Genomic DNA, 13,670 nt, shown 5'->3' with positions numbered 1-13,670 from the left:
TATCCAGTATATATAAAGAATTCGGATAACTCAAAAACAAAATACAAAAAACAACCACACATTTTTTTTAAATGGGCAAATGATTTGAAGAAACTTCCCCAAAGAAGATACATAAATACAATGGATTAATGATGGATAAAGGATAGATAGGTAGAGGTATGATAAATAAAAATACTAAAACCTTAGTAGTACATTGCAGGTGTTATGTATACAGGTGTAACTGTAAAATCCTTTCAACTTTGTTGTATATCTTAAATGCTAATAGAAAGAGCATTCAAAAGTTCTTTCCTTAAGTTAAGATATGATATGATCTTATCTACCTAAAGAGCATATTATGTGCCAGGGAAAAATGATCCACAATGGTTGAAACCAAGACATGTTATAGCAAGATGACTAAGCTTTAAAGACAGAAAAAGAATCATTTGGGCAACTGGCAATATGAGTTTCTTATAGCAAGGAGTAAGAAGTGGGGAAGGTCATCTGGCTAGCCTCAGCAGAAGCACTACTCCCCATTCACCCCAACTCCTCAAAAAAGAAAATGTGACTAAAAGCTTCTATACTTTTGCGAAGAATAAAGACAGAAGATAACATTTTTGACTGCACAGAACCTCAGGGAAAACTGGTTATATGGACCTTTCTTAAGAAATTAGAAAATGAACTTTTTAAAAAAAATTTGTAATTTTTTAAATTTATTTTTGAGACAGAGACAGACACAGCATGAGCAGGGGAGGGGCAGAGAAAGAGGGAGACATAGAATCCGAAGCAGGCTCCAGGCTCTGAGCTGTCAGCACAGAGCCTGACGCGGGGCTCAAACTCACGGACCGTGAGATCATGACCTGAGCTGAAGTCGGACGCTTAACCGACTGAGCCACCCAGGCACCCCGGAAAATGAACTTTAATCAGTAGATTTAAATAGGTTAGCAATTCAGAAACTACTTTACGTTTACTTAGGATTAAGCAAGTTAAGTAGATATACTGTGAATCACAAGAGCCAAGTTTCCCACTGAGGGGGAAATTAAGAATAAGGAATTGGAAGAGGCTAGAATGAACCCTACAGTACTGCATTGGGATCAAAGGTATCATAACAAACTCATAATTTTTAACATATACAGATAGATGGACATAGGACCTAGATAGATGTACAGGTGTGTATGTATGCATACAAGTATTTCCTAGTTCTGCTCACTGAAAGGATTAGAAGCACTGATCCCTCAGAAGCAATGAGCCTATCTAGAACCCAGGTCTTGGTTTCTAATACTATTCTCCAATTAATAGAACCAGGTTGCTTGGGGACATGGCTGATTCCAGGTTTGGGGTAGGGAAAATACAAGATAAGCCTAGAACATCTTACACTGCTAGAATATAAGGAAAAATGATGGGACATATTGAAAGGACAGAGTAGCCAACTCCAAAGGACAGTCAATGGCCAAAAATGGAACAATTTTAGTAACAAAGTAAAAAATTTATAGTAATATCCACAAGAGCACCCTGATATCAATAACTGACAAAATAAATAAAATTGGACAAAAGGATAGCTTTTCCTTATAGAATTCCAGTGAATAAATGTGAAAGGAACTAGAAAGTCACCATTCAGCAAACATAATAATTGTTACAGGCAAGAATCATCAAGGATGATTAGTTGGGAAAAAGTTATGAGGAGAAACAAGATATTTGCAATTATCTCAAGGTATCACTCCAAAAGAAAGCTTCTAAGTACATAAGGAAAAAGAGTATATTTATAGTAGAGAAACCTGTCAGACACCAATTTAATCAAGTGTGATAAGTTAACAATGCTGATAATGAGATATATCAACATCATCTTAATATGACAGTCTGAAAAAGAATACCATATCACTTGTATGGTGTTCTTGCTAAAAGAATGTAAAACCTGAATTTAATCATAAGGAAACATGAGACAATCCCAAACTGATACATATTCCACAATCCCTGCTTCTTTAGAAAATATATTTAGAAAAAATATTTTTTTGTGACTAACATACAGAAATATAAATTGAACCTATATCCAGCTACCTTGATAAATTCCCCTATTATTTCTAATAATTTGTTTATTCTTTTGGGTTTTCTGTGTTATCAGAAAATAATTAAGCTCCACTCAAAGTACAGGATAGGAATATCAAGTGGCTGAGTTCATGTCATAGGCCTGAACTGGTAAAGCAATTATCTAATATTTTTAGTTTCATAACGGGAGAAAAGTTTCCTCCCACCAAAATTCATAAAATAGAGAATTCTCCAAATACTTATATTTCTATTCTTATATAGAACAGGAAAAACAAATTTTGCTAAAATCCAGAGTACAATATAGGAAAATGTTTTGTCAAAAATGGTCATGAGCGGCAGAAATAATATAAATGATAATACAGTACAAGAAAAATTATAAAATATATAATAGGGAGGCATACAGACAACAAATGATCATTAAAATACAAAGGTTATAATTAAAGTAAAAGTAGTAAAAGTAAACACAAAAAGGATATAATCTTAAAATCTAAATATCACACTTGGATCATATCATGGATCCTTCAGAGCAACTGGAATTTATTCCTCTTAACTCCTACAATTCTAGAATAGAGCTAGTGAACTTTCAAACAATACATCAAGAGTCAACTGTTCAAAACTTTGCATGTTCTATAAATGTCTCATCATTTATGCCTAAATGACCCAAAGAGAGAAATCACCAGAGAAGAACAAAGAACAAAGAGCTAGTAATTACTTTTCTGTCTCTCTTCTCCTCCCAGAGGGGCTTAAGGATGATTAAGAAAGAGAAAGGAAGGGGTGCCTGGGTGGCTCAGTCAGTTAAGCGTCTGAATCTCAGTTTTGGCTCAGGTCATGGTCTTACGGTTTTGTGAGTTTGAGCCCTGCCTTGGGCTCTGCGCTGGTAATGTGGAGCCTGCTTGGGATTCTCTCTCTCTCCGCCCCTCCCCTACTCACGCTGTCTCTGTCTCTCTCAAAATAAATAAATAAACTTAAAATAATTTTTAAAAAAAAGAGGAAGGAAGAGGCAATGTTTCAGGCTAAGGAATAACACAAATAGAACTGAGAACACACTGAGGTCTACATAACAAAATAAGAGTAAAATGACTGGAACACAGAACTATTAATTCCATGATGTAAAGAACCTTTAATAAACACATGGGAAACCTGGAAGAGAAGCAGTTGGAGAAAATCAGATTAACTTAGTTATGGAGAGATTAAAAGTTGCTCATAAAACATTCAACTAATGTTATCAAGTAGGCAGTTGAAAATATGGGCTTAGAAGGATGCTAGAGACATAGTTTAGATCTGGACCATGCAAACTGTAGATCAGGTCACAGCCACAGTATATGCACTTGTTACTAGTGTTAATGAACCACAGGTTACCAGACACTTAGATTAAAACTACTAATCAAGGCAGAATCAAATACAGTGATTAATAATTTTAAATTGCCTAAAAGCAATTCAATGGATTCTATAAATTATTCTGTTCAGAATAGACTTTCTTACAAATAACTGAAATTCTATATAGATACATATACAAATACTGCAATTCAGGAGAGGAGTCTTTGGAGATCAGATTACTGCGGGCACTTAAACTGCAGTCAGCGCACGACACCTCTCCGTGTGTGATCTCATTGCACCTGCAGGCAACACTGTTGAGCTTAAAAGGCTCAATAGCAGAATTCTCATTTTAGAGATGACAAAACAGGATGAAGAGAGAAAAAATGACCTACTCAAGTGGCAGTGACAGAATTCAGGCCCTGAATATGGGTTGTCTGATTCCAAAACCCATGTTATTACATCTGAGTGATGTACACACATCTGTGCCTGAATACGGAATTCTACTTCTAAGTTATAATATTGTGATTTATAATAATACGTATATATTTGGTCTTTGTCCCATTTCTGGCACAGAGCTCTGGAAACCTGGGAATTTCCTAAGTGATGAGAGCAACAAAAGTGTCTTTTGTTATGTTAATGAGATCAGTTTTGGACACACCCCCCAATGAAGGATGGGGGCTGGCTGCCAGGAGAGTCAACCATTGATCAGAGGGTTGAAACTTTCAGTCCTACCCCTCTCCAACCTTTGGGAAGGGGAGAAGAGCTGGAGGTTGAATCAATCATCGATGGCCAATGATTTAATAAATCATTATTTCATAAATCATGTAATGAGGCCTCCATAAAAACCCAAAAGGGGGGCGCCTGAGTGGGTCAGTCAGTTGAGCATCTGACTTCAGCTCAGGTCATGATGTCACCGTTTGTTGGTTCAAGCCCCACGTCAGACTCTGTGCTGACAGCTCAGAGCCCAGAGCCTGTTTGCAATTCTGTGTCTCCCTCTCTCTCTGCCCCTCTCCCGCTTGCACTCTGTGTGTGTCTCTCTCAAAAATCAATAAACATTAAAAACAATTTTAAAAAAAACTAAAAAAAAAAAAAAAAAAAAAAAGGACAGGGTTGGACACCTTCAATGCTGGTGAATAAAGGAAGGTGCTGGGAGAGTGGCACCCTCAGACAGCATGGAAGCTCCATGCCCCTTCCTACATACATTTCCCCATGCACCTCTTCCATCTGGATGTGCATCTGTAGCCTTTAATGAATTAGCAAACAGTAAGTGTTGTGCAGAGTTCTGTAAGGCACTCTAACAAGTTAGTTGAACTCAAGAAGGCACAGGGGGGAGTCTTTGGAACCTCCAATCTGTAGTTAGTTGGTCAGAAATACAAGTGACAACCTGGGCTTGCAACTGGCATCAGAAATATGTGCATATGTGGGGGTAGGGGCTGGTTTTGTGGGACTAATCCCTTAACCTAGGAGATCTGATGCTAATTTCAGGTAGATAGCATCAGAATTAGGTTAAATTGTAGGACACCTAGCTGCTGTCACAGAGAATTGCTTGGTGTGGAGGGAAGCTTCCACACATTTGCTGACCAGAAGTGTCAATAAACTGCTTACGTAAAAGTAGAGACACACAGGGAAGAAACACACAGTAGGAAAGAACTGAATTCTTCCCGTATGGAAGAAAAAAACTGAGGTTTTCCTTTATGTAAGTGTATATTTTTTTCTTACATAGTGTTAAGGCTTTTTTCCCTCATTAAAATCAGTACAGGCTCAAAATTTTATAAAATCGTATACAAGAGAAGGTGGCATAGTCCCATAATCCCAACTCTCACGATATCTGCTACTAATCATTTGGAGTATATTCCACAAGATCATTTTCTCTATTCATCTAATTAATGCATATGTAGGAGCTATATAAATGTGTGTATGAGCCTGAATATATTTACACATGTGCAAATGTTTCTATTGGATCAATTTTTAGAAGCAGAATGTTAGGTCACTGAGTATAGCACTTTAAATTTTAATAGCTATTGCCAAATTGCTTTCCAAGGATATTGTACCAATCTCTACCGACATACAGTATGTGATTAACAAATAAAATTTGCATAAATACAAATAGTCAAAAGACACACATAAACCAATACTTAATCCCATTTGTAAGGAAATCCAAATTAAACAAAAACAGTATATTATTTTTGTCCATCAACTTGGCATAAAAATGTAAAGACTAGTATTACATAACAGAGTGTGAGGACAGGAAAACAGGCTCTCTCACAGATTGCTGGAAGAGGGATAAACTGCTTTCTCCCTTCTGGTGGAACCCTGCTGGTTCAGCTTCTGCAGGGCATTTTGGCCATGTATGAACATTTTAATGTATATAGACTATGACCTGGCAATTCCACATTTATGACTGGATCCTACATCAGTAACTACACACGTGCCCAACAATTTACTTAGGGTAATGCACAGTACAGTCTTTAAAAAAAAGAGCAAATATTTGGAAACAGTCTAAATGTTTATCAATCAGAAATTAAATCAATTATGTTAAACCATACAATGGAATATTTAGCAGTCATAAAAAAATGATGTTATGATATTTGTTTTAGTAGAAAAATGTCCATGATATGAAAAAATATAGAGAAAAATCCCACTTATATATATGTATACAAGCCACAGGAAAAATATCTTAAAATGTATTTCAGAATATCAATAGTAGTTATATCTACATGGAGGAGTAACAGGTAAATTTTCATTATACATTTCTGTAATAGTTTTAAACAGTATGCATGTGTTCACTTCTACATTAAAGAAAACATTAAGAACATTATCCTTTTAAGGAATTCACTGCTCTTAAAAGATTTATATGTATAATATTATCCTATTCACAACAGATTACTGTTTGTGGATTGTTACTGCAGGAGAGAAGCTAAGGCAAACACCAGTTAGACTTACATTTAACTATGAGAAGGAATATATTATCTAAACTTTATTCATCACATTTTAAAAAGATGTTTATAAAAGCATATTAAAACATTCAATTATGGTTTCAACTCTTATAGATTATATGTGGTAAAAAAAATAATAAGAATTAAATAATTACCTCTCCTATGAAGACTACTATAACACAGTCCAACTTCTCTTCAGGATACAGATTATCAATAAGGGAATGAAGAGTTTCTATGAGGTAAGATTTAACTTCTCTCTTCACTGTGGGAATTCCCATTACTATTGACACTGAAACAAAATAATGATAGTAATTATATAAAAATATTTCACAAGACAGTATAGAATAACACTATATTTCAAAAGTGATTATACCCTCTCAAATTGATAGAAATAACTGAAAAATCAAAATGTACTACTCAATAATTAAGGAATCAAAATAAACCACAAAATAAACTACTTTACAAAGAAAAATAATCAGAGGATATAAAGGGATACCCATAACAGTATAATCCTTTTTACAGGGCTTATCCATAAAATATGTCAAGGTACTGATAAAAATGGAGACATTAAACCTCACATTAAAAACAGTGACTATAAAGTGTAAACAAATATAAATTATACAACTACAAGAAACACTGAACACATCTTAAAAATTAACATCTCAGATACCATGTATACAATGCAATCAGAAGGACACAACATCCCTTCTGTGGTTTTCCTGCCAAAAATGCAAACTTCAACCTAACTATGAAGAAATATCAGACAAATCCACATTAGGGGGATAATCTACAAAATAATTGTCCAGGTACTCTCTGAAGCGTTAAGATCAGGAAAGACAAAGAAAGAACTGTCCAAGATGGCAGAAGACAAAGGAGACATGACAATTAAATGAAATATGGAATCCTGAGTTGGATCCTGGAACAGAAAAAGAAAAACAATGAAAAAAATGACAAAATCTGAATAGGATCTAAGGTGAGTCAATACTATAGCATCAATACAACGTTCCTGGGTTTGATCATTATATTATGGTTACATAATTCGAACATTTAGGGGAATCAGGTGAGGTATATGAAAACATTGTGTATATTTGTGCAACTTCTTTTAAGTGTAAAATTACATCCAGTTTTACTATAATGCTTGTTTTTCCAATGCAAATTTTTTCCTGAGTGACTAATACATCAGGCAAATATCTGAGCATAATGTGGATTTCACATTTGTTTACATGCAATTTCTCCTCTGGGACAAGCATTCACTAGGTAAACAGAAAACTGCATCCACTTGAAATGAGTTCAAAAAACTGAACTAAGCAATGTAGAAATACATGAATGGTATATACCTCCAACCTCTACCAGCTGCCTCAGTTCACTGCATGCTAAGAACCACACCTATCCACAGCTGGTGTTGAAACTTCCACCAGATTGCATCACCTCTCAAAACCTTCCAAACTGCAACCCTTCTGAAGTACATTTTAACAGGCAAACCTCAAGTATTATTCAAGGTAGAGTACTATATTGATTATAGTACTTTTGTATTAATCATTTAACATGTGTAAAACTGTGCTGTTTTTACTATGTTCTTATCTTTCTGTATGTGTAATTGACAAAGTTTCTAACTATGATATTAACTTCATTTTTCTTCTTTTATTGCACAATTCAGCATAGCATAAATTTTAGGAATGCATATATTGTGTTACAATAGGACTGTATTTCTCAGAAAGGTTTTTTTGTTTTTTTTTTAAATAACACCTTTGAAAAAGCTTTAGTATCTTGGGGCACCTGGGTGGTTCAGTTGGTTAAGCATCCAAGTCTTGATTTCGGCTCAGGTCATGATCTTGCAGTTCATGGCATCAAACCCCACATCAGGCTTGGCACTGGCAGCGCAGAGCCTGCTTGGGATTCTCTCCCTCCCTGTCTCTCTCTCTCTCTCTCTGCCTCTCCCCAGGCTCACTTGTGCGCGCATGCTCTCTCTCTCTCTCTCAAAATAAATTTTTAAAAAAGCCTTAATATGCTGTTATACAACAGTAGAGATATATTTTACAAATATTAAAAATGCTTAAGTCTTAATAATGAAACAATTTATTGGAAATGCTAGAAAATACTTAGAAGTCATGAAATTCTAAAGTTAGAAGGAAGCTCGAAGATCATAGCTCAATGAATCTACCACCATGATTCTGCAAATAAGAATACTAAGATCCATAATTTGGCTATATACAAAAGAATGAAACTGGAACACTTTGTTACACTATACACAAAAATAAACTCAAAACGGATTAAACACCAAAATGTGGACATGAAACCATAAAAATCCTAGAAGACAGCATTGGCAATAACTTCTCTGACATTGGCCAGAGCAACATTTTTCTAGCAATGTGTCTCCTGAGGCAAGGGAAACAAAAGCAAAAATTAACTACATCAAAATAAAAAGCTTCTGCACATCAAAGGAAAAACTACCAACAAAACTAAGAGACAACCTACTGAGTGGGAGAAGGTAATTTACAAATAATATGTATGATAAAGGGTTAGTATCCAAAATATATGAAGAATAAACTAAACACCAGAAAAATGAATAATCCAATTAAAAAGTGGGCAAAAGATATGAACAAATATTTCTCCAAAGGGCGCCTGGGTGGCTCAGTCAGTTAAGCATCTGACTTCAGCTCAGGTCATGATCTCAAGGTTTGTGAGTTTAAGTCCTACATTGGGTGAGTTTGAGCCCCACTCCTCTCTCTCCCCCCACCCATCTCTCTCTGCCCTTCATGGGATTCTCTCTCTCTCCCCCCATCTCCCTGCCTTTTGCTCATTTGTGCCCTCTCTCTCAAAAAAAGAAAAAAATGTCTCCAAAGGAGACATACAGGTGGCCAACAGGTACATGAAAAGATGCTCAGCATCACTCATCATCAGGGAGATGCAAATCAATACCACAATGAGATAACACCTCATACCTGTTAGAATGGCTAAAATCAACCACACAAGAAATAGCAGGTGTTAGCGAAGATATGGAGAAAAAAGGAACCCTCATGTACTGTTCATGGAAATGCAAACTGGTACAGCCGCTGCAGAAAACAGTATGGAGATTCCTCAAAAAATTAAAAATAGAACTACCCTATGATCCAGTAATTGGACTATTTGGTATTTACCCAAAGAATATGAAGACACTAATTCAAAAAGATATATGCATCCCTATGTTTATTGCAGCATTATTTACAATAGCCAAATAACAGAAGCATCCCAGTGTCCATAGATTGATGAAAGGATAAAGATGTGGTGTATATTTATACAATGGACTATTACTCAGCCTTAAAAAGAACGCAATCTTGCCATTTGCAACAACATGGAAGGACCTAGGAATATAATGTTCAGTGAAATAAGTCAGTAAGAGAAAGACAAATACCATATGATTTCACCCATGGGTATAATTTAAGAAATAAAACAAACAAAAAAAGAGATAAACCAAAAACAGATGGTTACCAGAAGGGAGGTGAGTGGGAGAATGAATGAAATAGGTGGTGAGGAATAAAGAGGACATTTACCATGATAAGCACTGAGTAATACATAAAATTGTTGAATCACTATAGTGTATACCTGAAACTAATTTAACACTATATATTAACTATATTGGAATTAAAATTTAAAAAGAAATACCAACCCCCCCCTCAAAAAAAAAGAATACTAAGATCCAAATGGTTTAAAAGATATCCCCAAAAATCTATGCCACAGTCTTCTCTTCCATTTTGAGATGAAGAGCTTCCAGGAGCTCAAGAGATCTGTCATATTGGGACTTCTGGGAAGTCCCATCTGGGAAGATGGCAGAGTAGGAAGATCCTGAGCTCATGGACACACTGAGACAAAAGCTACGTCAGTGCAACTAACTCTGAAAAAGACTCAAAGACTGGCAGAACAGACTTTCCAGTTAATCACAGAGAATGCCACATTGAAAAGCATAGGAGGGGTGGAAACGCACCTAGGAACCAAACCCCAGTAAGACTAACCCCAAACAGAAGGGAAAGGAGCAGAACCCATACCAAGCACCACAGGCATGAACCCACACTGGAGAGACGGGTCCCCATAACATTTGGCTTTGAAAACCAGTGGGGCTTAACTTCCAGAGTTTTTATAATCAAGAGGTACTTAACTCCAGTTTCTTTAAAACCAGGTGGTTTAGCTCCAGGAGAGCTGGAGATCAATAGGAAGCTAAGTCCCCATGCTTAAAGAGCCAGCATAACAACCCTGCAGAGACACTGCAAGGAAGCAGCAGTTTGAAAAGTGCCTAGGGTATCTCAGATTTTGCACTGCAGGGGAAGGAATCTCCAGGAGACTTCTCCCAGAATAGAAGTGCTAGCAAGTGCCATTCTTTTACCCCTGTCTCCCCCATTTTCCCTGCCTACATATCTAGACACTTGCAGGAACCAGCACAAACACTCCCCACTTATCTTGCTAGCACCAAGTGCCCCACCTCTGCCCCACCCACCAAGTGCCCCACCCCTTCAGAGGCACCCCATCCGACCCACCCCACTTAGCAGGCATCCCTCCAAAGCCACTTTTTTTTTTTTTTAAACGTTTATTATTGAGAGACAGAAACAGAGCATGAACATGGGAGGGGCAGAGAGAGGAGGAGACACAGAATCTGAAGCAGGCTCCAGGCTCTGAGCTGTCAGCACAGAGCCTGATGCAGGGCTCGAACTCACAAACTACGAGATCATGACCTGAGCCAAAGTCGGATGCTTAATTGACTGAGCCACCCAAGGGCCCCTCCACTTCTGCCCCAATGCACCATGCAAGCAACCCTAGCAGGGACCAGAGCCGCTCCAAAGTGACTCCTGCCCTGGAGAGAGGGGGTTATAACCATACAAACTAGTGTGCTCACGGTCCCAGCAGCCAAACCTTATAGCTGACAGTACAGAGATAGTGCCCTGCGGTTCACTGCGACTGTAGTCCCACCACATGGACTTAATGGCAGGCACCTGGTCTGACTGCTGACCTACTACAAAAGCCCACTAAGAGCACAGACACTAAATCCTGTCCAATGTGCCCCAAATAGGTAAAGTGGGCCTTTGCAGTCAAATGGACTGAAGGCAAATGCAGCTCAGTCACACAGTAGGGCCTACACAGCCACATGGGAGATACCCCTGAAGTGCCTGGTTCCGGCAAACAGAGGTTATTGTGCTCCAAGGCACCAGAGGACCTCCTCTTCATAAGGCTACTACTTGCAAGAGCAGGAAGATATAGCTGACTTCTCTAATATGCAGAAACAAACACAGAGTTAGACAAAATGAAGAGACAGAACAATATGGCCCAAATGAAAGAATAGGACAAAATCACAGCAAGAGAGCTAATTGAAATGGAGACAGGCAAATGCCTGATAAAGAATTCAAATTAATGGTCATAAAGATACTCATTGAACTTGAGAAAAGAATGGAGGATCTCAGTAAGACCCTCAACAAAGTTACAGAAAATATAAAAAAGAACCAGTCAGAGATAAAAAATTCAATATCTGAAATACAAAATACACTAGAGTAAATCAGTAGCAGAATTAAGAAGGTAAAACCAAGCAGTGATCTGGAAGAGAGAGTAATGGAAAACATCCAAGCTGAACATGAAAAAGAAAATAAGAAAAATAAAAAATGAGAATAGGTTCAGAGAACTCAACGATATCATCAAGTGTAGTAACATTCACATTACAGGGATCCCAGAAGGAGAGGGAAGGTGAAGAAAAGTTATTTGAAGAAATAATCACTCAAAATGTCCCTAATCTAGGGAAGGAATCAGACATCCAGACCCAGGAGGCACAGAGAGCCCCCAACAAAATTTACACAAGGAGTTCCACACCAAGACACATAATAATTAAAATGACAAAAAGGAGTGATAAAGGGAGAATTTTAATAGCAGCAAGAGAAAACCATTCTATATAAGGGAAACCATATAAGTCTATCAGCTGATTTTAAAACAAACTCCTCAAGGCAGAAGGGAGTGGCATGATATATTCAAAATCCTGAAAGGATAAAATATGTAATCAAGAAATCTCTACTCAGCAAGGCAATCATTCAGAACAGAAAAAGAGATAATGAGTTTCCCAGATAAACAAAAGTTAAAGGAGTTCATCACCACTAAACCTGCCTTACAAAAAAAATGTTAAAGGTAATTCTTTGAGTAGTAAGAAAAGGCCATTAAGTGTAAGAAAATTATGAAAGGAAAAAAGTTTCACAGGTAAATACAAAAATATAATAAAAGCAGTAGATAATCACTAATAAAACCAGTATGAAGGTTAAAGCACAAAAGCAGTAAAATTAATTATAACTATAAAAATCAGTCAAGAGAGTAATAGAATAAAAGTATGTATGACATCACATACATAATATGTAAGAATGGGGTAGCAAAAATTCAGTGCTTTTAAAATGGGTCCAAAAACTTAACCATCAATTTACTATAGACTGACATCCACATGAGATGTTCTAAATGAACCTAATGGTAACAAATAAAAAACCTATCACACACACACACACACACACACACACACGAGAGAGAGAGAGAGAGAGACAGAGAGAGAGAGAGAGAGAGAGAGAGAAGGAATCCAAGTATAACACTACAGAAATCCATCAAACCACAGAGGAAAAAACTAGAGAAGAAAAAACCAGAACTACAAAACAACCAGAAAACAAGTAACAAAATGGCAGTAAGTACAAACTTATCAATAACTACTTTAAATGTAAATGGACTAAATACTCCAATCAAAAGACATAAGGTGACTGAACAGATAAAAAAAGCAAGACCCATCTATATGCTGCCTGTAAGAGACTCATTTCAGACTTAAAGACATATGAAGATTGACAGTGAAGGGATGGAAAAACATTTATTACACAAATGGAAGTGAAAACAAAACTGGGAAAGTCATATTTAAATTAGACAAAACAGACTGTAAAACAGAGACTATAAAAAGAGACAAAGGACCCTACATAATGACATAGGGAACAATCCAACAAGAGGATATAACAATTGTAAAATATTTATGCATCCAACATGGAAGAACCTAAATACATAAAATAACTATTAACAGACATAAAGGAAGAAATTGACAGTACTATAATAATAGTAAGGGACAACCCATTTACAGTAACGGATAGATCATCCAGACAGAAAATCAACAAAGAAACAGTGGCTTTGAATGACATATTAGGTATATTCAGAACATTCAATCCAAAAACAGAAGACTACACATTCTTTTCAAGGGGATATGGAACATTCTCCATAATATACCATATGTTTAGACCATAAAAAATGTCTCAATAAATTCAAAAAGACTGAAATCATGTCACCCATCTTTTCTAACCACAATAGTATGAAACTAGAAATCAATTACAAGAAAAAATCTGTAAAGAACACAAATACATTGAGGATAAATAA

General features: G+C 36.6%; 1 protein-coding gene across 4 annotated transcripts in view; it reads right to left on the bottom strand.

The window, feature by feature from the left end:
* The window catches only part of MGAT4A (alpha-1,3-mannosyl-glycoprotein 4-beta-N-acetylglucosaminyltransferase A), a 115,303-nt gene that overhangs the window by 42,174 nt on the left and 59,459 nt on the right, over positions 1 to 13,670 (bottom strand). For all 4 annotated transcript variants that reach the window (XR_006215661.1, XM_042981221.1, XM_042981220.1 and 1 more), the window contains exon 5: positions 6,428 to 6,561. Coding sequence is in view for 3 of the 4 variants with exons in the window: in XM_042981221.1 (XP_042837155.1) it covers positions 6,428 to 6,561 (134 nt within the window). In the remaining variant the exon portion in view is untranslated. The remainder of the gene's footprint in view (positions 1 to 6,427; positions 6,562 to 13,670) is intronic.

Source organism: Panthera tigris, chromosome A3, assembly GCF_018350195.1.
Source record: "Panthera tigris isolate Pti1 chromosome A3, P.tigris_Pti1_mat1.1, whole genome shotgun sequence".
Lineage (NCBI taxonomy): Eukaryota > Metazoa > Chordata > Mammalia > Carnivora > Felidae > Panthera > Panthera tigris.
This window is presented reverse-complemented; position numbering and strand designations above follow the sequence as displayed.